Source organism: Oreochromis niloticus, linkage group LG3 (genome assembly GCF_001858045.2).
Source record: "Oreochromis niloticus isolate F11D_XX linkage group LG3, O_niloticus_UMD_NMBU, whole genome shotgun sequence".
Classification (NCBI taxonomy): Eukaryota; Metazoa; Chordata; class Actinopteri; order Cichliformes; family Cichlidae; genus Oreochromis; species Oreochromis niloticus.
The window spans coordinates 56,500,682-56,524,094 of record NC_031967.2 but is presented as its reverse complement, the minus strand read 5'-3'; the positions used below and the strand labels follow the sequence as shown (position 1 = coordinate 56,524,094).

General features: G+C 42.8%; 2 protein-coding genes across 19 annotated transcripts in view; both read right to left on the bottom strand.

The window, feature by feature from the left end:
• The window catches only part of LOC109201101 (NACHT, LRR and PYD domains-containing protein 12), a 79,531-nt gene that overhangs the window by 19,733 nt on the left and 36,385 nt on the right, over positions 1–23,413 (bottom strand). For all 17 annotated transcript variants that reach the window (XM_025903302.1, XM_025903339.1, XM_025903347.1 and 14 more), the window contains 2 exons: positions 8,290–8,463; positions 4,568–4,747 (listed from right to left, as the gene is read on the bottom strand). In XM_025903302.1, coding sequence (XP_025759087.1) covers positions 4,568–4,747; positions 8,290–8,463 — 354 coding nt within the window. The remainder of the gene's footprint in view (positions 1–4,567; positions 4,748–8,289; positions 8,464–23,413) is intronic.
• Positions 777–3,033, bottom strand: LOC102081849 (zinc finger BED domain-containing protein 1). 2 transcript variants are annotated; one of them, XM_019356666.2, is made up of 3 exons: positions 2,351–3,032; positions 1,727–2,231; positions 777–1,563 (listed from the first exon to the last, which is right to left on the bottom strand). In XM_019356666.2, coding segments are annotated over exons 1-3 (1,182 nt in total). In that variant the 5' UTR covers positions 2,352–3,032; the 3' UTR covers positions 777–887. The 2 variants fall into 2 exon arrangements, with proteins under 2 accessions (XP_019212211.1, XP_005464700.2); XM_005464643.4 differs by having other exon boundaries at positions 1,727–3,033.

Genomic DNA, 23,413 nt, shown 5'->3' with positions numbered 1-23,413 from the left:
CATATTTAATGCATATTACAGGATGTAACAGCTGCACATGTGTCAACAATAACGGCTTTGATTTTGCCCCCTAAGAACATTTCTGTAGATCCGCCCCTGCAGCAAACGTGTGTGAGAGCAGCCACGGCCCGCTCCTCCATGGTTTCATTCACACTCATCTCATACTGAACACACACACTTTGTAGGAATCATCAGTACTTTGACTGTTTCTCTGGTTAGCTTCAGGTTAGCCATTTAGCATTTCTCCAGTCTGAGTCACAGAGCGTCACATGACGTGACAGAAGCTGATTGGTCAGCTGCAGTGATGGTGGTGGAGCAGCATTAATGATGATTAGGGATGGGTACCGGTGTCCGGTGCCATGACATAAACGGTAGTAACCAGACCGAAAAGCAGCGCACATTTCGGTGCTTTATTTCGGTGCTTTTTTTTTCCTGAGCTGTGATACACTTTCGATTCTAGACAATCATTTTACTAGTGCTGTCAATAGATTAAAAAAAATTAACTAACTAATCTCACAATTTTCTGTTATTAATTGCGATTAATCGCAATTACTTGATCAATGGCCTGGCTCCAATTACAATCTTAAAATATAAAGTTGAAAAAATGTAACAGACATTTATGCAACACAATGAAGTAAATGCAGAATAAACACAAAGAATGTATGCTGAAATTCAAAGAGAATTTTAATAGTTTTCATCAATCTTTAACACAGTGAAAACTTACAAAACACCTTTAAGGCCATCAACGGTGACCGAACCCAGGCCTAAAGGTTAAAGTGAATATCATAACAATAAAGGGTGGACAAAACTCAGTATTTAAAACACAAAAAGACACAGCTGAAAACCCAGAATGTTGAACATTTTTCACTTTAAAGGAGCAATCTGGCTTAGTCCTTCTTTGCACTCAGCCGGTTACTGAGGCAGACTATTCTGTTTACATTGTCTGATGACAAAGAAGCACGCTTCTTTTGAATGATGTGACCTGAGAGTGAGAATAATCTCTCACAAGGCACTGTGGTTGCTGGGGTTGACAGGTACTTGCGTGCAATAGGTGCCAGCCTGGCATGTGCGCCTTCTCCCTTTAACCACCACTGTAGTGGACACTCTCCTATGTCAATTTTGGGCTCTGCTTTGTACAGATTCAGACAGCAGTCTATAGCATCTTCCTCTTCCTCTGTATCTGAATCAGGAGAACTCAGCAAGGAGATGGACATCTTGCTCTTCTTTGGTGATGGTTCCTCTGTTGTCTGAGCAGATGGTTGGTGTGCATCCGTCTCTGCCATAAGAAGGTCATGTACTGATGCCCACACCTCTCTTCTTTCATCTTTGGAAAGGCACTTAAGGTCTTTAAACCTGGGATCAAGGGCAGTAGCAATCTTCAGCCATGTGAGATTGCTGCTGTCCCTCTGCTGAGCTAGGTCTGTGGTAAAAACCTTCTTAAACCTCAAAACGTAGACTGGGTCATCATCTGAGGGCTCCATAATCCTGAACAAATGACACAAGGCTGGCAACACCATGGAACAGGAGACATACCGCTCTCCCCCCAGCAGTTCGGTAACATATCTGTAATAGAAAGATCAAGTCTGTATTTTTCTATTAATCACACAGAGACAAACATAAATACCACATATGAAAATACACAGAGAGGTGGAGGTGGAGAACATATTTGAAAACAAAGCTAGAACACAAAGATAGACACACAGTCATGAGAAACAAAATGATTTACCTGCAAGGTTCAAGTAGTTCCTCCAGCTTTTGCAGTCTGTCAAGCTCCTGGTCAGTCAACATGGTCACCTTGCTGTTTGGCTGAGTCAGGATGGTGGTCAGCCCAGATTTGTTTCTCTGGATCCGCTTGATCATCTCTAGGGTGGAGTTCCATCTTGTTGGAACGTCCTGAACAAGCGGTTCTGTTTGATGTCCATGTGCAGCTTGCTGTGCCTTTAATTCCTGAGCGTTTGCTGGACTATGCTTAAAATGTCCAACAATCTTGCGACATTTGGCCAGAGCCCTTTCAAATGCGCTGTCATTAAGAGAAACTGTGACCGTTCTTTGCAGAATGTGGGCCATGCAGGGCATGTGTTCAAATGGAAGTAGTCTGGCGGCTGCAACCATGTTACGAGCACTGTCGGTGCCAAGCGTGGTTACCTTGTCCTTGATTTCCCATTCGTTTGCAACACTCAGAATATGGTCAGCACACGCCTCAGCATAGTGTCTCTCTTCAGTTTTACTCACTGTTAGTGCAAACAATTGCATAGTCCAGTCGTTATCAATAAAATGCGCCATGACCCCCAAGTAATTATCATTGTTCACCGAAGTCCAGTGGTCTCCGGTGAGAGCGACGTTTACTTACTTGCACAAGCTTGCTGGACTGCTGAGCCCTCTGGTCCCCATACAAAGTGTGCCGTCTCGACACAATGGTTCCTCTCGAGGGCAGATTGTAACACTCATCTCCTGATGCAGCACGAATGACTTCTCTCAGTCCATCATCTTCTACTATGCTAACTGGTCGGCAGTTTTTAGCTATCCAAACAACCAAGGAATTGGTTAATTTTTCTCTCACATTTTTTGTTATTCGTCCACGAGCACCATACTCCTGAAGCGTAGACTGGCGAGGTCCCGTAGAGGTGGATTCAGTTGGGTGTTTTGCTCTCAGGTGATGCGGCAGTGATGAACTGCTTCTGTGGTACTTGAATTCAGCTTTGCAAATTGTGCATCTTACTCTCGTTTTGTCCAACAAGCCATCAGGCAACTTCTTAAAGAGAAACTTTCCACCCAAAAGTCCACCCTCGTCCATGCTTACGTGTGTTAGCTAGTGTTAGCTAGATAGTAGCATGGTGTCACTTCTTCTTCTTCTAATCATTTCTGTCAGGCCAAACGCCAGCATAGCACACTGTTGCCCCCCCCCCCCCCCCTCCAGAGGTGCTCATGCGTTTAAAGGTTTTAGATTACAGGAAATTGATAAAAAAAAAAATCAGCATTACATTTTTTTAACGCGTTAAACATTTCGCATTGATCTTAACAATTAACGCGATAATTTTGACAGCACTACATTTTACGTTTCCGAGGATAGTAGGCGGGTCCAGGTACGTACGTCCTTTTAGAGCAGAGCTACAGATTAAAAATACCCAAGGCGAAGCGGTCAAAGTCTGGCTGTACTTCGCAGCAAAAGATGCAAACTCAGCAGCCTGCAACAAGTGCTTTAAGCTGATACTGTGATACTGTCAAAGGAGGTAACACCTCAAATCTGATGAAACACCTGACGACGCATTTTGTTAAAAGCCGAGAAATATAGCTTGCTGCGAGACCTCACATCGTGCACATCTACTGCGGGTGTGGTGCCTGTTATTGGACCCGGAGTTAGCAACATCCCCCAAAACCCGAAGAGTAGAGTCCTGGCCCCTAGCCCTGTCAGTGTAGCAGAAATGATGAGGATGATGACGGCAGCAGCAGCCATTCTTCTCTGCGTGAGTAGCTTCATGTTGTTCGTGTGTAATTTACGTTGAGTACACTAACCACATTATTACATTAATGCATGTAAGGTGAACTAGCAAACACCGTCGTAGTTACATGCGGCTGTCTTCTTGTTTGATGGCAGATACTCCCTTCACCCTGGCCAAAAAGGCTAAAATGACCAAAGAAAAAGTGGAAAACAGTTAAACATGAGAGGTTTTTGGACAAAGTTTGTGTTTTTTCCATTGTTTAAGCACTGCTTCCAGCCAAGAGTGAGACCATATATGCCCTATAGCTGCAGAAAAGGCTAACATTGTTATCTTTTTACAAAAGAAACAGCTGAACATGAGAGGTTTTTGGACCAATTTTGTGTTCTCCATTCTTTAAGCACCGGTTTGAGCACCGTTTAAGCACCGGCACCGTTTCAAAAGTACCGGTTTGGCACCGGTATCGGATAAAACCTAAACGATACCCGTCCCTAATGATGATGCTGTAGAACAACAGGAACACGGGGATATCAGACTGTTAGTGGGTTTAGTCATTCCTGCTGCACTGTTTGTCCTTCTTATTGAAGTGACCTGCTAAGAGCTCACACTGGTCTCTGTAGAAATGATGTCAGTCTGACTCGTCACATGTTTGGAGGCATGTTTGATGTTTGCTCTTCTGGAAACTCTCAATATCAAATATAGAAGATGCAAAGGAGACACGCTTCAGTCTGTATGGACCTGTTTCTGTAGCTCCAAACTGTTTCACAGATTTCTGTGTGCCGTGACCTTTGACCTGCTAAAGACAGTCAGCTGTGGATTATTCATTGTTGTGTCTGATACTTAGAACTGTGAGGAAGAAGCTACACAGTTAATCAGGGTCCCCTCTCTCTGAATTAGGAAAGGTGGGCAGGCCGCGTGTGGGCCGCGGGCCATACGTTGAGTATCACTGTTTGAAATGTGAACATTGTTCTGCTACAGTCAATGGACTAAACCAGAGAAGAAGAAAACAGACTTTACCATGAAGATCCTCAGTGTGGATCAGTATAATATCAGCCTGATGTCTGCAGTTTAGTGTCAGCACAACTTTCACATCATATTCATCTCAGCACAACTAAAACATGCTGACTGACCTCAGAGTTTCAAATCGACATCGTGGATTCTCCAGAAAATCACACAGATGCTTCACTCCTGAATCCTTCAGGTTGCTGTAGGTTCCACTCAGGTCCACCTCTGTGGGATACGAGGGGTTGGACTTCAGCGCTGCTGCCAGATAATCACAGCTGATCTCTGACAAACCACAGCCCCTCAATCTGTGTAAAGAATGAAAGATGTAAGTTTATTGGACAAAGTGCTTGAAATCATTCAGTGTTTCATCATCTGTTCAGAGCTGAAGAAGGTTCAGAATGTAGAAGTTTAGAAAATGGAAACTCCAAACAGCTGAAGCCAACAGGAAGCAGCTTCAAACAAACACAACAAGAGAAAAAACTCTGAATGTTTCACATTAAAGTCGTACATTTATCATAAAAACAGGACAAAGACTTGAAAAAGTCGTGTTTTTCCTTCCAGGAACCACATGGCTTCACTTTTAAAGGTGAAGTGTGAAAGAAACGGACATATTTGAAGTCCAACACCTTTTTCCAGTCACATGATTAAAGCAGACAAACTACAAGCTCATTTTCATTCCAACAAGTCATCTTCTGACCTGGACTAACAACACTGGTCTCTATGTGCAGCTGGCTGTGAGACCAGTGCTCAGGGAGCGTCTACAAAGTGCAACACTTTTTTTTTTTTTTTGCCTGTCCCGTTTGGTTCTTTTGCCATCAGAATTATTGTCTAAAGGTGAAGAAAGATGCCCAACAGATTTACTTTACCAAATGGACCATCCCAGCCTTGCCGTAATGGTCCATTTGATTCACCTTTGCTTTTATTGTTTATTTTATTTTATTTTCACTTCCTAAATACAGGACAGACTTGACTGGGGAAAAGAAAGGGGAGAAAGAAAGAGGGAAAGAAAAACAGCTGAGAAGAGGGACGGGGAAAAAGGGCAACAAACAAAAACCAACAAAATAAGTAGACAAAAAATACATCTCGATCACCTGGATCACCTGTTGAGAAAGAAAAAAGAAAGCAAGCAGAAGAAAAAAAAGAGCAACATAATACACAACATCACGATGATATATGTGAATATAACAGTAAATACTAAATATTAAATATTATTGTGCAGCACGTAAGATCGACAGCGCACAGTGTGCTTTGAGGTAGGAGCCAAAAAGGGTGTAGTTTGTGTGTGTGAGCACCCGTGTGTACACCTGTGAGCATGAGCGCACTTGTATTTAAAAGGTTCCTTCATGTAATGAAGGTGTCTGATACCCAACCTGACATATAGACACAGACATACAGGCACACACAGATACAAACATCCATTCCCACCCTCATGCTCTCATATGCAATTACTCAACACTCACCCAACGTGGAGACGGACATAAAGAGATGCTGTACACACAATCACACTCCCCAAGCGTACTCTAAGGTCTAGGTACCCTTGCCCCTGGAGGGGGAAACTGCACCCAGACCCAGGTGGTGTTACCCTTTTCCCTGGGGTGGAGAGAAGCAGACCGCCCCGGCTCGGCAGCAGCAGGGAGGCCCCACATTCCAGACCCCAGTCGGACAGCCAACTCCTCCTCCCAGCCCCCCCGCTCCAGCAGGCCGCAGAGAACGGGGGTGTAGGAAGACTCCAAACCTCCCTCCACCCACTCATATGTAGTGTTGATGTATGTGTGTTCTAAGGTGCATTTAAAACCCAGGAGGGCATGGAGCTACCTGCCAGAGAGCAGCAGGTAAGCGCATAGCCCCTCCTGCTAGCCCTCAATGTCTAGGTGTATTTAAAATTGAGAGGTGGGCAACGACCCCAGGGGTGAGGTGTACACCCTGATGGTAATTTGGAATCCGTGTAGCGTGCCCACCCCCAAGATCCTATATGTATGTGTAATGAGAGTGTGAGTAATGTGAATGTCTAAGTTGTGGGATAAAATTGAGGCACAGGCAGCCAGAAGGGGACAGAGGGGGGGGATGCCTCTTCTGCACCCTGGTGACACACCCCTACCCCAAGGCCCTGCATGTGTGGGTGATTGTGGTGGAGAAGGAAGAGGGAGGCAGCTGGAGATGGGGAGGGAAGGAAGGGAGGGGCAAGTGACCCCTCCCTGGGGCCAGCTCCCCCGCTGACCCCAGTAGGCACCCCCATACTCTGCAACCCGCCAGGGAAAGGGGGCCCAGGCCCATCCGGACTGGGGCCCAGTTCAACAGCGCCGCCCGGCCCCACAGAGCCCGGGACGGTCCACCTGACCCCACCACAGAGAAAACTGCACCCACCCCGTCATCCACTCATCTTCCAGACTACACAACACAATAGACGCCCAGGCTGAGATCTTCCTCCACCTCTCCTATATCTCCCCCTCCTGCAGAGAGAGTTCCTGAAGAGAGGAGACCTACAAAGTGCAACACTGAAAGAACATCACACACTAATTTGCTTCCAGCACTTTCACACAAACATCTACTGTCATTATTCATGTTCCTGCTCCTCTGGATTCACACGGAGCCTCTGCTCTTTATTTACTCGTTGCCATGGTGAATTGTAGTATGCACCTCCATAACTCAGACTGAGCAAGCTCAGAGCTGATTGGCCTGACTCTGATCAGCTGATCTCGGACAAGCAATTGTGCTATATGTACATGATTACATCTACACCTGAATCTCAACACTCCAGCAGGCGCAGCCATCGGCCATCAGCTGTGCAACACTCACACAAATATATCACCTGTGTTTAATATTTTGGCACGTAGATCATTGATGTGCTTCAGCTCTTCTTACATTTTACCGCCAACATGTTTCAAAAGGAGCAGCTTTTACTTTGAAGGCCAGCTGTCTCTGTTTCCTGTTTTCATTGTTGATAATGGAACAAGTCGATGCTTCAGTGCGTTGAATTGTGTTACACCAACAAAAAAAAAAAAAAAAGAAAAGCAGAGGTTTCACATTGTTCAGGCAGAATCGAGCGTTGAGGAATGAATTCACACATCAATAAGCATTTTCATCAGCACGAGCAGGACAATGAAAGCAGGAAATAACCCAAAACTTTCTCATTCTACAGCTTCAACAACTGCACATGAATTATACTTCATACACAGACCCACAGTCTCTGACTGCTCTGAAATCTCACTGACAGCCAATAGAAATAAAGGAAAGTCCAGACTGACAGTCTCTGTGGGGTTGGGCAGTGAACTGCTCACGCTGCGTTCAAGTGCATCACAAACTATTGGAATTGATCGAACTTTGTGAAGCAGATTTCTTCTCAGCTGCTGTTTTGAACATTTCCTCATGAACTGTATTAAACTCTGTAAATGAACTGAGAACTATTTCTACATTTGAAACTATGGATCCGTTCACTTCTGTGCGTTAGTGTATAAATGAATGTTAGACTGGTCTCCATGGAAACACTTGGACTGGTCTCAGCTGCCTTCTTTCTGTAGTCATTCCAACAGAGTCCTTTCTCTTCTCCAGCTTCTGTTTGAAATCCTCTCACAGAGCCTGAATCCTGCTTTGTTGTCATGTTTGGGCCTGTGTTGGGCTGCTCTGTGTTCCTCTGCTCTAACACACACCTCACCACAGCAGCTGTGTGGGTCGTCTCTGTAGCAGCCAGATCAGCTTCTGATACATGAACATCATCACAGCTCCTAACTTCACCTTTATTAGCTTTGACATTCATGTCTTTCTTCTCTCTCTCTGTTTCCACACAAGCTCAAAGTCTCTGCAGCCTGAAATATAGAAAAACAACAACAGCTGCAGTCAGTGAACACACCTCAGAGTCTCCAGTCGACAGTTTGGACTCTCCAGTCCAGCACACAGAAGCTTCACTGCTGAATCCTGCAGCTCGTTTCCACTCATGTCCAGCTCTGTCAGATGGGAGGGGTTGGACTTCAGAGCTGAGGCCACAACTTCACAGTGAGTCTCTGAGAGTCCACAGTCAGCCAGTCTGTGATTACACAAAATATAAAATGTGTTATTATAAAAGCAGAAAGTCTGCATTATAAACACAGACTGAATGTACATGAAGACAAAACAGAGTGAGGTCATAATCTGATGAACATCTGCTCTTCACATCTGTGCTTCAGCTCCTCTTACTGTGTTTGACATGACACAACGATTGAGTCTCTCTCAGACCTTCAGACTTTGAATGAGAATCTTTGTTTGGCTTTAATCTACAGATGAAGGAGGAAGATGGTGTCACATTTAGGCTTCCATAATGTCCACAGTCTGTCACTGAGATCTGATCCAGAGTCAGAGTGAAGACACACATTTGGACTGTTTCCTGTTTTGAATCCAGAACATTTTGAATGAGTTCAGCTCAGTGAAGAGTTCCAGCTGGAAAGATGATCTCTGTTTGCTACCTGCTGCTGTCAGGTACGACTGTTCACGTCCACATGCAGGAAAAACCTGCTGACTGTCACCAAACAGAGCAAAATCTCATCACTGGACAATAATGATGAATGAACTCAGAGCTGCTGATATCAGATCTCATTTCAGGGGAACTAAACAAAGAAATGATTGGCTCATTTTAGCTTTCTGAGCCATTAGTCTGCAGGTTTATCACTAGTTGGCAGAAACAGATTTGTATTAATGTTCTGGGCTTCAGTGTTTATGACTCCAGATCCAGGTGACAGCAAGTGAAAATGATGTCTCCTGTCTGTGTCCAGCAGCAGCCTTTGAATATTGTTATAAACTCACATGGATCAGTTTGTCTTTGATTGGTTTGTAAAGTTCAAATTCATTTATATTCATCAACTCCAAATGAAAAATGTTTTTCTTCTTCTATGTTTATTATAAGAGTAACAAATTCTTATAGTTTCCTGTTGTTGAGTATTGCAGTGTAAAACCACTCTGACCTGTGCAACACTGCACACTGTGAAAGTATTACTGCAGTTTAATCTATAATCCTAATCAGTGTGTTTACTGGACTGTAGTCAGACCTCCGTTATACCAAAGGAAACACTGAACGTCTTCAAAGTCACAATAAATTTATAATAAATGCTAATAAATACTGGAGTGTTAGAAAAGATGCTTCCAGCGTGTCTGTCTTTGATAGGATTTATTCTGTTTGTCTACAGTCTGACCACTTGGGGGTGCTTTTGTCTCTTTTGCTCTGAGCCTTGGGTTTATTCAAACTGCTTTTAATAAACTATTTTCTGCAGGTTGAAGCTTCATCTCCATCTCCAGCAGTTATTGCAGATTTTGTGATGATATTAGTAACAGTCAGAGAGTTTAGAGCAAATTAGATTTTCATGTCTGATTTTTGATAGACAGACGGCGAGTCAGTGTCAGAGGAAGTGACAGCATCCACCGAGGACCGGGCAACAAAAAGATGATCACTGATACAGGTCAGCAAATTGTTGGTTATTCGCTGTCTGAGAGCAGACTCCACCCACCTTTGTCATCCATGGTTGCACCTTCAAAGTAATCTAGTTACATATTATTTTCTTAATGATCTACTGACACCACTGACTATGCAGGACAACCCCACGCATGGAGCCAGTGCACATGTGCAGTTCATTTCCTGGGCAGCTTCTAAAGATGGCCGAGCTGATGAGGACTTCATTCTTAATTTACTGTCAAGTTTGATGGACTCACAGGTGTGTCTGCAGCTTGTAGCTGACCTGACTCACTGCAGTTTGGTGCTAACATGCTAATGAAAATCTGATTCTGCTGGAGCATGTATGCTTTTATTTCCTCTGGCATTATTTTCCACAAAGACATCACTGATATCAGGACGGAGTGCAGTGACATGCAGAGGTATCAGTCAGAATCACAGCCTGACAAATATCTCATAATCTCTCTCTGTCCACCCTGACTCCAATCCCTACAAGCAGTACAAACACAATCCTTAGAAATACAGGAAACAGAGAAGCAACAAAACGCTCACAGTGTGTTTACAGCACAGTCAGTGGCTCCATTTCAGTTTCCAGGTGTGGCACAGAGAGCGACGATCCAACGACTAAAGGCTCAGCAAACAGCTCCCAAACAACTGATGCACTTAAAAACATGCTGGAAGGGCCGAGGCAATTCACACAGATATGTTTCAGGCTTCTAAGCTCTAACTTCTATAAGCACAGCTGTTAGCCAAAGAAATCATGTTATTCAGTTTCCGTTTCCACCGTCTCTCAAGATGGCTGCACAGAGACACAACTCCTCCAATTAAAAAAGACAACAAATGCTGCAAATTGAGATTTTAAAACCTGTGTGATGTTAAAGACACTCCAAAAGCAGGATAGCAATGGACACAAGAGAAAACAGTAAGAAAAACCTAACGCAATTAAACAAAATGGATGACAACACATGGGGCCTGCTACACAGCGGTAGTGCTAAAGACAACATGAGGCATCCAACCTGCTGGAGTAACCATGGAGATAATCTTACTAGGAATTCAAGAATTCTGAAAGGAGAACAACACTTAGCTTGACGATATAAAAGGTGAAATTCATAAGACTAACAGGAGAATCGGTGGAAGACCGCAGTGAAGCAGCCAAACCAGAGCTCAGATACTGGAGCAGGTGATGAAACACGTGCTTAAAGCTCAAGCCCGACACGATGAAAAAGTCATTGACCATGAGGGGAGAGCCAGGAGAGACAACATTAGGATATATAATGTCCCAGAAAATGAAGAGGGGGACTCGGCAAGAAGTTTGGGGGAGAAACTCATCAGAGAAAACTTGGACACTGAGCTGCACACTGAAAGGGCTCACAGAGCACTCGCCCCCAAGCCTGCCTCAATGAGAGACCCAGATCGATGATGATCGAGGATCAAATTTCACCACTACAAAACAAAAGAGGACAGTCAACATAAAGCATGGATGAAGAAAGACAAAATCTGCTTCCAGAAACAGTATCCAGGCTCTGGGTGCTCTATGAGCTCTGCCACTCACCTGAGGAGGCTAAAAAAAGACCAGTCAAGGTCACCCCCCCCCCCCTCCTCAGTGGATCCTATGGAGCAGCTGATCCAGCTATCAGAGACAAGCTCCAGGTCTACACAATAATCATAACAAAAAGTACTTACAAGCAAAAGGTACAGTACCGTTTTCCACTCTGATTACGCAAATATATGTTCCCAGAAGAGTTCTTGGTTTTTACTACAAAGTTACTTTCTTTTAGTTACTTGTGCACTGTTTCCAGAGAGGCTGAATGTAGCAGTTATTGTTTCTTGTTAGATACGGTACATGAAAGACTAAATATTATTTCCTTCAACATCCGTGGAATATTCAACCCTATCAAACGCTTCAAGATGTTATCTAAGATGAAAAAACAGAAGGCAGATATTGTATATTTACAAGAGACACATCTAGATGACATAGAACATAAAAAACTGCAAATGATGGGTTTCACTGAGGTGTTCTTCTCATCACATAAATCAAAACCCAAGAGGGGGGTTGACATTTTGATATCTAACATGGTGTGAAGAAAAACATGAGGGTAGATCCATTTTGATGAGGGGAAAGATAGAAGGGACTGAATTCACTCCGACTGGCATTTATATTCCACCTGCAGCACTTCTTCTTTTTACAGGAAGATGATAGAGTTGATGATTAGTCAGTCTAAAGGCGTCCTGATTTGTGGAGGTGATCTAACTATACATTTAAACTAGAGATGGCACGATACCGCTCATCCTCAACTTTTAAAAAACAAAACATTAAAGATATTCTATTATGCAAAAAATACACCGCTCTAGGGCTGTCACAAACAATTATTTTGATAGTCGACTAGTCAGATCATCATCCATTGGACGTAAAACGTACAGCTTATTGCACCAGCATGCATCTGCTCTTATATAACTATCATTAGCTTACAGCTTGAAGTGTTTCAGGTATGTGCTAAGTAAACACAACGACAAGATGATAGTTTATTAAACTTTTAATGAAATATGCAGATTGTCTCTATTCAGCTGTGTGAAAACTGTAACTTTAATCTCAGCCAAACCGATTTACTCAGGAACAAATAAAACACTGAAAAAAAGCCCAACAATAACATTTTTTAAGTTGTCTAAGTGACTTATATATCATGTTTAACCTGAGTAGCGAAAGACCGCGTTGATCTGAAAATGATGTGCCGGGAGTCCGCTGTTCTCAGCGGCTTCAGTGACCCTCGACCTCCCCGTCAGCTATCGAGCTGGTGGGTAACAGATGTCTCTGAAAACGTCTGAGCAGTTTTACAAATATGTGATGTCTTGATAAACCGAGCAGATATTTGAAGTTTACACAGCTACATTCTCGCCTGAAAATGTGTTAAAAGTTTATTAATCTTTCTGGGTCACAAAATAAGAGTAATATTAAAACTTAGTAGCAGCCGCCATTGTTGGAAACTGGAATTGGCTGAGCCCGCTATGAATTCTGGGATATGGTAAAGGACACATCCGTCCCATCCTTTAAATCTGGGGAAAAGGAGGACGCATTTGTCGGCTGCATTTGGAGGAGTCGACAAATTTGGACAGCCTTCGTTGCGTCGCTGTGACGTAATAGGTCTACAAATGCGTCCTCAGGAGGATGCAGCCCATTAATTTGGACACAGCTACAACACCAGAGACTGCTTCTTCTTCTTCTTCTTCAGCGTTTGGTGCAGTGTGCATCCTTGTACATGCAGTGCTGCCATCTTCTGTTTCAGTCCGTTATTACACTCTTAAATCCTACTACTTATTCCTGCGTCTTTCAGGATCTTACAAAGCTTCAAATGACACGTCGGCTATTAAATTAGTCGTCGACGATTTTGATAATCGATGTAATCGTGACTAGTCGAATAATCGTGGCAGCCCTACACTGCACCCAAAATGTTTTGCAGTTAAGCAATACTGATCTTTTATTTAAACTTTTAGAATAACTTTAAATCTAAGTATTTAAAGTTATATTCAAAAAGTAATTTAAATGCAATTTGATGAAGATTTTAAAAACTCTTTGGTTGTGAATAAAAGAAGTGCAACATCAGCACAAAATCATGTTTCTATTGAACAACTAACACAAACAGGTTGTAGAATGGAGCTTTTTACACTTACAGCTGAACAGAAACAACATCCAGAGTGGAAAACAGTGCAAACTAGAAAAATTTGCATTTCCTGCGAAAATGCTGTGTGGATGCCTTAACGCTGAAGCTGTCTGCTGAAAAGCTGAAAAAGCTGAAAAGTTGTATGGTGGTGAAAACAAAATGTCACCTTGAGCAGGATTCGAACCTGGCCCTCCGGGGCTCAAGGCAGCAACTCATCTCACTGACCCAAACTGATTCTCACAAAGGAGAGGTGGACAGACTGACAATTCTGCTGAAATCAGCAGAAGCTGCTGAGAATTGTGCTGATAAGAGGTGAAAAGGCTGAAAATTTTGCAGAAAAGAGGGAAAGAAGCAGAACGTTGCGCTGAAAAGAGATGAATCAGCAGAATTTGTGCTGAAAAGAGGCAGAAGGTTCTGTATGTAGAAAAAGAAACACTGTTGAACCATGTGTGAAATAAATAAAGAAATGAAATGAAAGAACAACCTGGTTCTGCTCAAATTCACCAATCAGAGGTACTGCCTCTGTCTGCTTCATCAGGCTGTGTACTTGTTTCTGCCATGGAGCGTTAACAAGAATCTGAGGTCCATATTAGAAAAGCTGCTAAAATCATAAAACTTTGCAGAATTGTAATAAATTAGCAATATAAATTACAGGTCTGTGATAGTGTATAAATTTGTAGTGAAAAAAAACCAAACATGTGGACCAAGGTGGGATTGAATCCATGACGTTTGAGCTGCAGAGCCGTGTCATTACTGATTGCGCCACCTGGAAAGGGGGCAGCGGTCTGAAAGACAGAGACTTGACGAGTCAGAATTAGATCGCGGTGAGAGGCAAAAAACGCCGTTTTTTGGAGTTACAAAACGTCGTGTAACTCAAAAACTAGGAGGGCTAGAAGCATAATTCTTGTACTGGGTGAATCAGCGGACTTTGGTGAACTTTCACTGCGATTTTCATAGCTCTTTAACTTTGCTTTGTTAAAGAGATATGGCGATTTGAAAATGCCTCCCGTTACAGAATTTCAGCTCTGAATTTCAAAACCTCCCTTTGATTGGGGAGTATTCCCAGAATTCGAACCTGGCCCTCCTGGTCTCAAGGCGGCTATTCATTTCCCTGAGCCAAAGTCATTCTTACAAAGAAGAGGTGGAGAGACGGACAATTCTGCTGAAATGAGCAGAAGCTGCTGAGAATTGTGCTGATAAGAGGTGAAAAGGCTGAAAATTTTGCAGAAAAGAGGTGACTCAGCAGAATTTCTGCAGAAAAGAGGCAAAGAAGCAGAAACTTGCGCTGAAAAGAGATGAATCAGCAGAGTTTCTGCTGAAAAGAGGTTTTTTTTTTCTGAAAACAGCCAAAAAAGCTGGAATTTGTGCTGAAAAGGGGTGAAGAAGCTGAAGAAGCTAAAGTATACCAAATCAAAGTATTTGTGCCAAAACATAGTGTTTCTGCCATATTGTGGTACTACTACATTACAACATGAATACGGATTAAAGATGAAAGAAACTGGCAACAAATTCCTCCACTACAAACCAGTCTGATATCACTTCTTTGCAGTGTTCACGTTTACTAAGGCACTACCCAAAAGGCGCCACAAGAGGGCACTCCAACACAACAGATGACCTATGTACACTGATCTCCAAAAGTTGAATCTGTTCATCTGGACGTAGCGTTTTGTGGGAGAAACATTTCGTCACTCATCCAAGTGACTTCTTCAGTCTCAGCTGACTGCAGGTTTCCCCAAACCTTATAAACAGTACATTTGCATAATGTAGGAACTGAAGGAACAGTGGGCTGGTTTCAGTCATTATGCAAATGTACTGTTTATAAGGTTTGGGGAAACCTGCAGTTAGCTGAGACTGAAGAAGTCACTTGGATGAGTGACGAAATGTTTCTCCCACAAAACGCTACGTCCAGATGAACAGATTAAACTTTTGGAGATTTACTTTCCTGGATGATTGAGAATGCATCAAGATATGTACACTGATGCACTTAGTAACAGTCAGCCTCCTTGAATTGGCAGAAATACTGTGATTTAGTAGTACTACTATAACATAACAGATATACTGTGATGTTGCAGACATAGTATGTTTTTGCACTACTCATTTGTACTGAAAAAAATTAGCAATATAAATTACAGGTCTGTGATAGTGTATAAATTTGTAGTGAAAAAAAAATGTTGACCAAGGTGGGATTGAACCCACGACCTTTGAGCTGCAGAGCCGTGTCATTACTGATTGCACCACCTGGAAAAGGGGCGGGCGGCTGAAAAACAAAGACATCAGCAATCAGAAATAGATCGCGGTGAGAGGCGAAAAGCGCCGTTTTTTGGAGTTACAAAACGTCGTGTAACTCAAAAACTAGGAGGGCTAGCAGCATAATTCTTGTACTGGGTGAATCAGCGGACTTTGGTGTATTTTGACTGCGATTTTCATTGCTCTTTCTACCTCCGTCGCGGAGATATGACGAGAGAAGAAACGGCTTCATTTCCAGAGTTTGAAGACTGAGAGAAGGACAGATTTCCACCCCTCAAACAAACGTAATTCATTGCTCAACGGTAAGATAATTGTAAAAACTGCTTCCACTGTGAGTGTCAGCAGTGTCTGAAGATATATTGGCACAAGCCTCATGTCCTAACTTTGCTTTGTTAAAGAGATATGGCGATTTGAAAATGCCTCCCGTTTCAGAATTTCAGCTCTGAATTTCAAAACCTCCCCATAGACTTTGAATGGGGAGTATTGAGACCTTGTGTCACTCCGAGGCAAATTGCGAAAAAACGGTAAATCTCACAATAAAGATAGTGACATTGTCTGAAAGCCAGCAAAAATACCTACGTTTTGATGTACAATTTGTGGGGGTTGAGTGGAAATTGAGCGAGTAGCAAGAAGTTGTTCAGACATGAAGAGAAAATTCAGAACAGACCAGCGCTCACTGAGTTAACTGCATAGCAACCATAGCAACGCATGTATTTTCTGAAAAATCACAATTTTGGAACTGAAAACTTAAAGAGGTATAAAATTAAAACGGTAGAAGATCTGAAAAAGCTGAATCAGACAGGAATAGCCCAATAATCTGAGAACATTTTAAAGTTTGAATGGAGTTTCTAGGTGAAAGTATGACAAAGTAGTTAAGTTTCAAAAACAAGCAAGTTTTAGCAGAATTGTAGAAGTTTTCCATTCATTTCAATGGGACAAATTAAAGGAAAAAAGTGTAATATTTTAAAAAAGTATAATAGTAATAAACACCAAAAGTCATAGCAGTCGTTAGCAGAAATAGCAGAACAGTTTAGAGTTTGAACGGAGAAAATCGGCTGAAAACTGAAGCAGTAGTTAATCGGCGAAATACGGAGCAACTAGAAGAATAAAGTAGAAAGATAAAGAATAAAGAGAAACAGGAACTCAATAGTGTGGAAGCCCTTTGACGGCATCCACACAATAATAAAGATTACAACAACAATACTGTGAATGCTTTTACAAGCATTCACACTAACTAGAAAGTGCATTTTCTGAAGAAACTGCAGTGTGAATGCTTGAATCTGAATGTATGCACTGAAAAGAATTAATTGCTGAATTTTAAGTTAAAAATGTTGAATGAGATGAAAAATACAGAAATTTTTACCTGAAAACAAAAGTGCTGAACTGCTAAAAGCTGACGTTTACACAGAGAAGTTCGAAAATAGCTGAAAATGTTTTAATTGTAAATTAAAAAAACATAAGAAATGAGAAAACACAATTTAGAGTCAGAAAACATCTGAATGAATATTAAAAGTTCATATTCTTTGAATCACTGAATAATTAAAATGTGATCCCTCCACTGGATCCACACAGTTTTAAAGATTTACATCTCTGAGCTTTGAAAGACATGCTGTTGGAAAGAGAAGAACGATGGTGATATTTTGAGGGTAAAATGATGGCTGTAGAGCAAACACTGTGGACACAGCAGCAGTTGAAAGAGAAGTGTTTAAGATGAATCTTGGCACAGTGAGAGACAGAGCTCGTTAGGCAGGCAGGTGTGAGCCTGGTTGCTATAGTGACTGCACCCAATGGCCCCATACACACGCTCACAGACATGCACCTCACTTTTGCTGCTTAAAATGAACAGAAAAGTCAGCCACAAACAAATCGTTCCCAAATGAAAAGTACAGGTCGTATTGACAAAATTCTTTCACCGTGAGCAACAGCAATGTCCAGTCTACCAAATTCTCAATTTTCATGCCTGTGGAGTTTATTATATGGACGTGGTGACAGTGTAAAGACACCATGCTCTTCTGATTTTCAAAGGAACTTTCTGAGCCAATTTAACATTGGAGTCTATGGAGGAGTTGGAGGGAGGAGGCTGTGCTTTGGTGACATTTATGAAAGAACCATAACACCTAGTACAATAGTAAACACATTGGATGAAAGAGGACAGCGATGGCTACATTTTGAGGGTAAAATCATACCTGTAGAGCAAACGCCGCGGACACAGCAGCAGTTTTAAAAAAGATTTTAAGATTAATTTTTTCGCTCCTCTCACTCTAGCAGTTGAGCTGTCTCACTCTAGCCCCAACATTCCGTCCCATACACACCCATTATAAACTCTGAAACGGCTGAAAAAACATCATGAAACTTAAACTGGAACTGAAGAAAAAGTATAATAGATATTGGAAAGATAAATACAAGTTGAATAGTTGAATGTCTTGTCTTCGTTTTAAAGTTTGAATGGTGGCTCTATGTCAACGTATGTGGAAGTAGATACAGTTTGAAAATGAGTAAGTTGAATGAGGATTTGAAGGGTCTCCCCATTGAAATACATGGGAAATTTTTGTTGAAAAAAGTTGAATAATTTTAAAAATATAAATGTTATAAATGAAAAAAATACAAGCAGTCATGTCCAAAAGAAGAGGAATCTAACGGTGTTTGAATGGTTTTTCTAAGTTGAACGGTTTTGAAGTAGTAGGACTCCAAAAACGTACGGAATAGATAATAATAACTAGAAAGTGCATTTTCTGAAGAAACTGCAGTGTGAATGCTTGAATCTGAATGTATGCACTGAAATGAATTAATTGCTGAATTTTAAGTTAAAAATTTTGAATGAGCTGGAAAATACAGAGTTTTTAACCTGAAAACAAAAGTGCAGAACTTTTGAAAGCTAATTTTCATACAGAAGTTGGAAAATAGTTGAAAAGTTTTTAAATGTAAATTAGAAAAACCTAAGTAATGAGAAAAGAAAATTAGAGTCAGAAAACATCTGATTGAATATTAAAAGTTCATATTCTTTGAATCACTGAATGACTAGAATGTGATCCCTCCACTTGGATCCACACAGTTTAAAAAGTTTAAATCTCTGAGCTTGGAAAGACACTGTGTTGTAAAGAGAATAACGATGGCGACGTTTTGAGGGTAAAATGATGGCTGTAGGGCAAACACTGTGGACACAGCAGCAGTTGAAAGAGAAGTGTTTAAAATGAATCTTGGCACAGTGAGAGAGAGAGAGAGCTCATTAGGCAGGCAGGTGTGAGCCTGGTTGCTATAGTGACTGCACCCAATGGCCCCATACACACGCAGACATGCACCTCACTTTTGCTGCTTAAAATGAACAGAAAAGTCAGGCCGAAACAAATCGCTCCCAAATGAAAAGTATAAGTCGTATTGACAAAATTCTTTCACCGTGAGCGGCAGCAATGTCCAGTCTACCGAATTCTCAGTTTTCATGCCTGTGGAGTTTATTATATGGACGTGGTGACAGTGTAAAGACAGCCTGCTCTTCTGATTTTCAAAGGAACTTTCTGAGCCATTTTAACATTGGAGTCTATGGAGGAGTTGGAGGGAGGAGGCTGTGCTTTGGTGACATTTATGAAAGAACCATAACATCTAGCACAATAGTAAACACATTGGATGAAAGAGGACAGCGATGGCTACGTTTTGAGGGTAAAATCATACCTGTAGAGCAAACGCTGCGGACACAGCAGCAGTTTTAAAAAAGATTTTAAGATTAATTTTTTCGCTCCTCTCACTCTAGCAGTTGAGCTGTCTCACTCTAGCCCCAACATTCCGTCCCATACACACCCATTATAAACTCTGAAACGGCTGAAAAAACATCATGAAACTTAAACTGGAACTGAAGAAAAAGTATAACAGATATTGAAAAGATAAATACAAGTTGAATAGTTGAATGTCTTGTCTTCGTTTTAAAGTTTGAATGGTGGCTCTATGTCAACGTATGTGGAAGTAATAAGAGTTTAAAAATGAGTAAGTTGAAGGAGAATTTGAAGGGTCTCCCCATTGAAATACATGGGAAATTTTTGCTTTTACAAGCATTCACACTAATAAAGATTACAACAACAATACTGTGAATGCTTTTACAAGCATTCACACTAATAATAAAGATTACAACAACAATACTGTGAATGCTTTTACAAGCATTCACACTAACTAGAAAGTGCATTTTCTGAAGAAACTGCAGTGTGAATGCTTGAATCTGAATGTATGCACTGAAATGAATTAATTGCTGAATTTTAAGTTAAAAATTTTGAATGAGATGAAAAATACAGAAATTTGCACCTGAAAACAAAAATGCAGAACTGCTAAAAGCTGACATCCACACAGAATTTGGAAAATAGCTGAAAATGTTTTAATTGTAAATGAGAAAAACCTAAGTAATGAGAAAAGAAAATTCAGAGTCAGAAAACATCTGAATGAATATTAAAAGTTCATATATTCTTTGAATCACTGAATGACTAAAATGTGATCCCTCCAGAAACCTGGCTATCGGACAAGGTACCGGACTCCGCAATACAACTACAATACAACTACCGGGGTTCTCTGTGCACCGCGCGGACAGGTCACAGGAGCTTACTGGGAAAAGCAGAGGCGGTGGTGTGTGTTTCATGATCAACAACAGCTGGTGTGATTATGCGAACGTGCACCCGGTCAAATCCTTCTGCTCACCGGACCTGGAGTACCTGATGGTTAAGTGCCGGCCATTCTGGCTACCGAGGGAATTCACAGCAGTGATTATTACGGCTGTTTACATTCCCCCACAAGCCGACACTGACCGAGCACTCAGGGAACTGTACAGCGCGATCAGCAGTGAGGAAACCGCACACCCAGAGGCAGCGTTTATCACGACCGGGGACTTTAATAAGGGTAGCCTGAAAAAAGTTTCACCAAAACTCCACCAACACATCCATTTCAACACTCGTGGAGACTGGCTTCTTGACCACTGCTACACCTCTTTCCGGGACGCGTACAAAGCCCTCCCCCGCGCCCCATTCGGCCAATCAGATCACCGCTCCATCCTGCTTCTACCCGCCTACAGGCAGAAGCTGAAACAGGAAGCTCCAACCCTGAGGGCGGTGCATCGTTGGTCGGACCAATCGGAGTCTACGCTGCGGGACTGTTTTGATCACGCGGACTGGGAAATGTTTCACGTGGCTGCTAAAGACATTGATGAGTACACAGACTCAGTCTGCGGATTTATCAGGAAATGCGTGGAAGATGTCGTCCCATCCAGAACAGTTAAATCCTTCCCAAATCAAAAACCCTGGATTAACGGAGATGTTCGCACGGCACTGGCGGCACGGAGCACCGCTTTTGCCTCCGCGAACACATCGGACTACAAACATGCACATTACCAACTCCGGAAGACGATCAAAGCAGCCAAACGTGAGTACAGGGACAGGGTGGAGCAACAGTTTGACAACCCTCGGAGTATGTGGCAGGGACTAAACACAATCACAGACTTTAGAGGGAAAACCAGCACACCGCAGACCACGGCCTCTCTGTGTGAGGATCTAAACGTATTCTACGCTAGATTCGACACAGCGAACACCATGAGACCGGACAGTGTGCGCACCGCGGATGACGTCAGCGCGCACACTGTGTCTGAGGAGGATGTGCGGAAGTGCTTCAGGAGGGTGAACGCACGCAAAGCTACTGGTCCGGACGGGATTCCCGGCCGCGTCCTCAAGTCATGCGCGGCTCAGCTGGCTGGAGTGTTTACACACATCTTCAACCTTTCCCTCTCTCTGTCTGTAGTCCCAGCCTGCTTCAAAATGGCCACCATCGTCCCTGTACCCAAATCCTCCACCATCTCCTCAGTGAACGACTGGCGACCCGTAGCCCTGACCCCCATCGTCAGCAAATGCTTCGAGAAGCTGGTCAGGGACTTCATCTGCTCTGCACTACCCGACTCACTGGACCCTCTACAGTTCGCATACCGCCACAACAGGTCCACTGATGATGCCATAGCCCTGACACTCCATGCTGCCCTGTCACACCTGGAGAAAAGAGACACGTATGTGAGAATGCTGTTTGTAGATTACAGCTCAGCATTCAATACCATCGTTCCCTCGAAGCTGGACAGGAAACTGCAGGATCTAGGACTGAGCAGCTCCCTCTGCAGCTGGATCCGTAACTTCCTGTCTGACAGACGCCAAGTGGTCAGACTGGGCAGCATCACCTCATCCCCCATCACACTGAACACTGGTGCTCCACAGGGGTGTGTACTGAGCCCTCTCCTGTACTCACTCTACACCTACGACTGCACGGCCACTAGAAACTCCAACATCATTGTGAAGTTTGCGGATGACACTACAGTGGTGGGTCTTATCACCAACGGTGATGAGACGGCCTACAGGGAGGAGGTCGGCGCCCTGACCCACTGGTGTCAAGACAACCATCTCACCCTCAACGTCGCAAAGACAAAGGAGTTGATAGTGGACTTCCGGAGGTGCAGGGAAGTACACACCCCCATCACCATCAACGGCGCCGCTGTGGAGAGAGTGAGCAGCTTCCGCTTCCTTGGTGTACATCTGGCTGAGGATCTCACATGGTCAGTACACATAAACAAAACAGTGAAGAAGGCGCAGCAGCGCCTCTTCTTTCTCAGGAGACTGAAAAGATTCGGCATGAGCCCCCGCATCCTCAGGACCTTCTATCGCTGTGCCATTGAGAGCATCCTCACTGGATGCATCACCACCTGGTATGGCAACAGCACCGCTTACAACCGCAAAGCTCTCCAGAGAGTAGTGCGGTGTGCTGAACGGATAACGGTGAGCTTCCCTCCCTCCGAGACATCTACAGGAAGCGGTGCCTGAGGAAAGCAGGGAGGATCATCAAGGACCCCAGTCACCCCAGCCATAAACTGTTCAGACTACTTCCATCGGGAAGGAGGTTCTGCAGCATCCGGTCCCGTACCAGCAGACTGAGAGACAGCTTTTTCCACCAGGCCATCAGACTGCTGAACACGTCATAGACACCTCACCCTCACTACTGGAACTTCAACATTATGCACTCCATACTGTACATTAATGCCACTGTTTTGCACATGTCCGACTACCAACCTCTGTACATTTTATATATCTTATTTTATTGTTTACTCTATTTCATTTGTAAAATATGTATATACACACCCACACACACACACACACACACACACACACACGTAGAAAAACATATTTAGTATACACATCCAATAATGCATATACTCTTATATATTGTACATATATTTATTACTTTCAGATTAGCCATTCTTATATTTTTGCTTGTTCTACGTTATTGTATTTTTGCACAACTCTGTTGCTTGAGAAGCTTGCACACAAGAATTTCACTCGCATGTACTGTACCAGTGTACCTGCACATGTGACGTGACAATAAAAGTGATTTGATTTGATTTGATTTGGATCCACACAGTTGTAAAGATTTAAATCTCTGAGCTTTTATAAACACGCTATTGGATAGAGAACAACAATAGCTATGATTTGAGGGTAAAATGATGGCTGTAGAGCAAACACTGTGGACACAGCAGCAGTTGAAAGAGAAGTGTTTAAGATGAATCTTGGCAGAGTGAGAGACAGAGCTCGTTAGGCAGGCAGGTGTGAGCCTGGTTGCTATAGTGACTGCACCCAATGGCTCCATACACACGCACA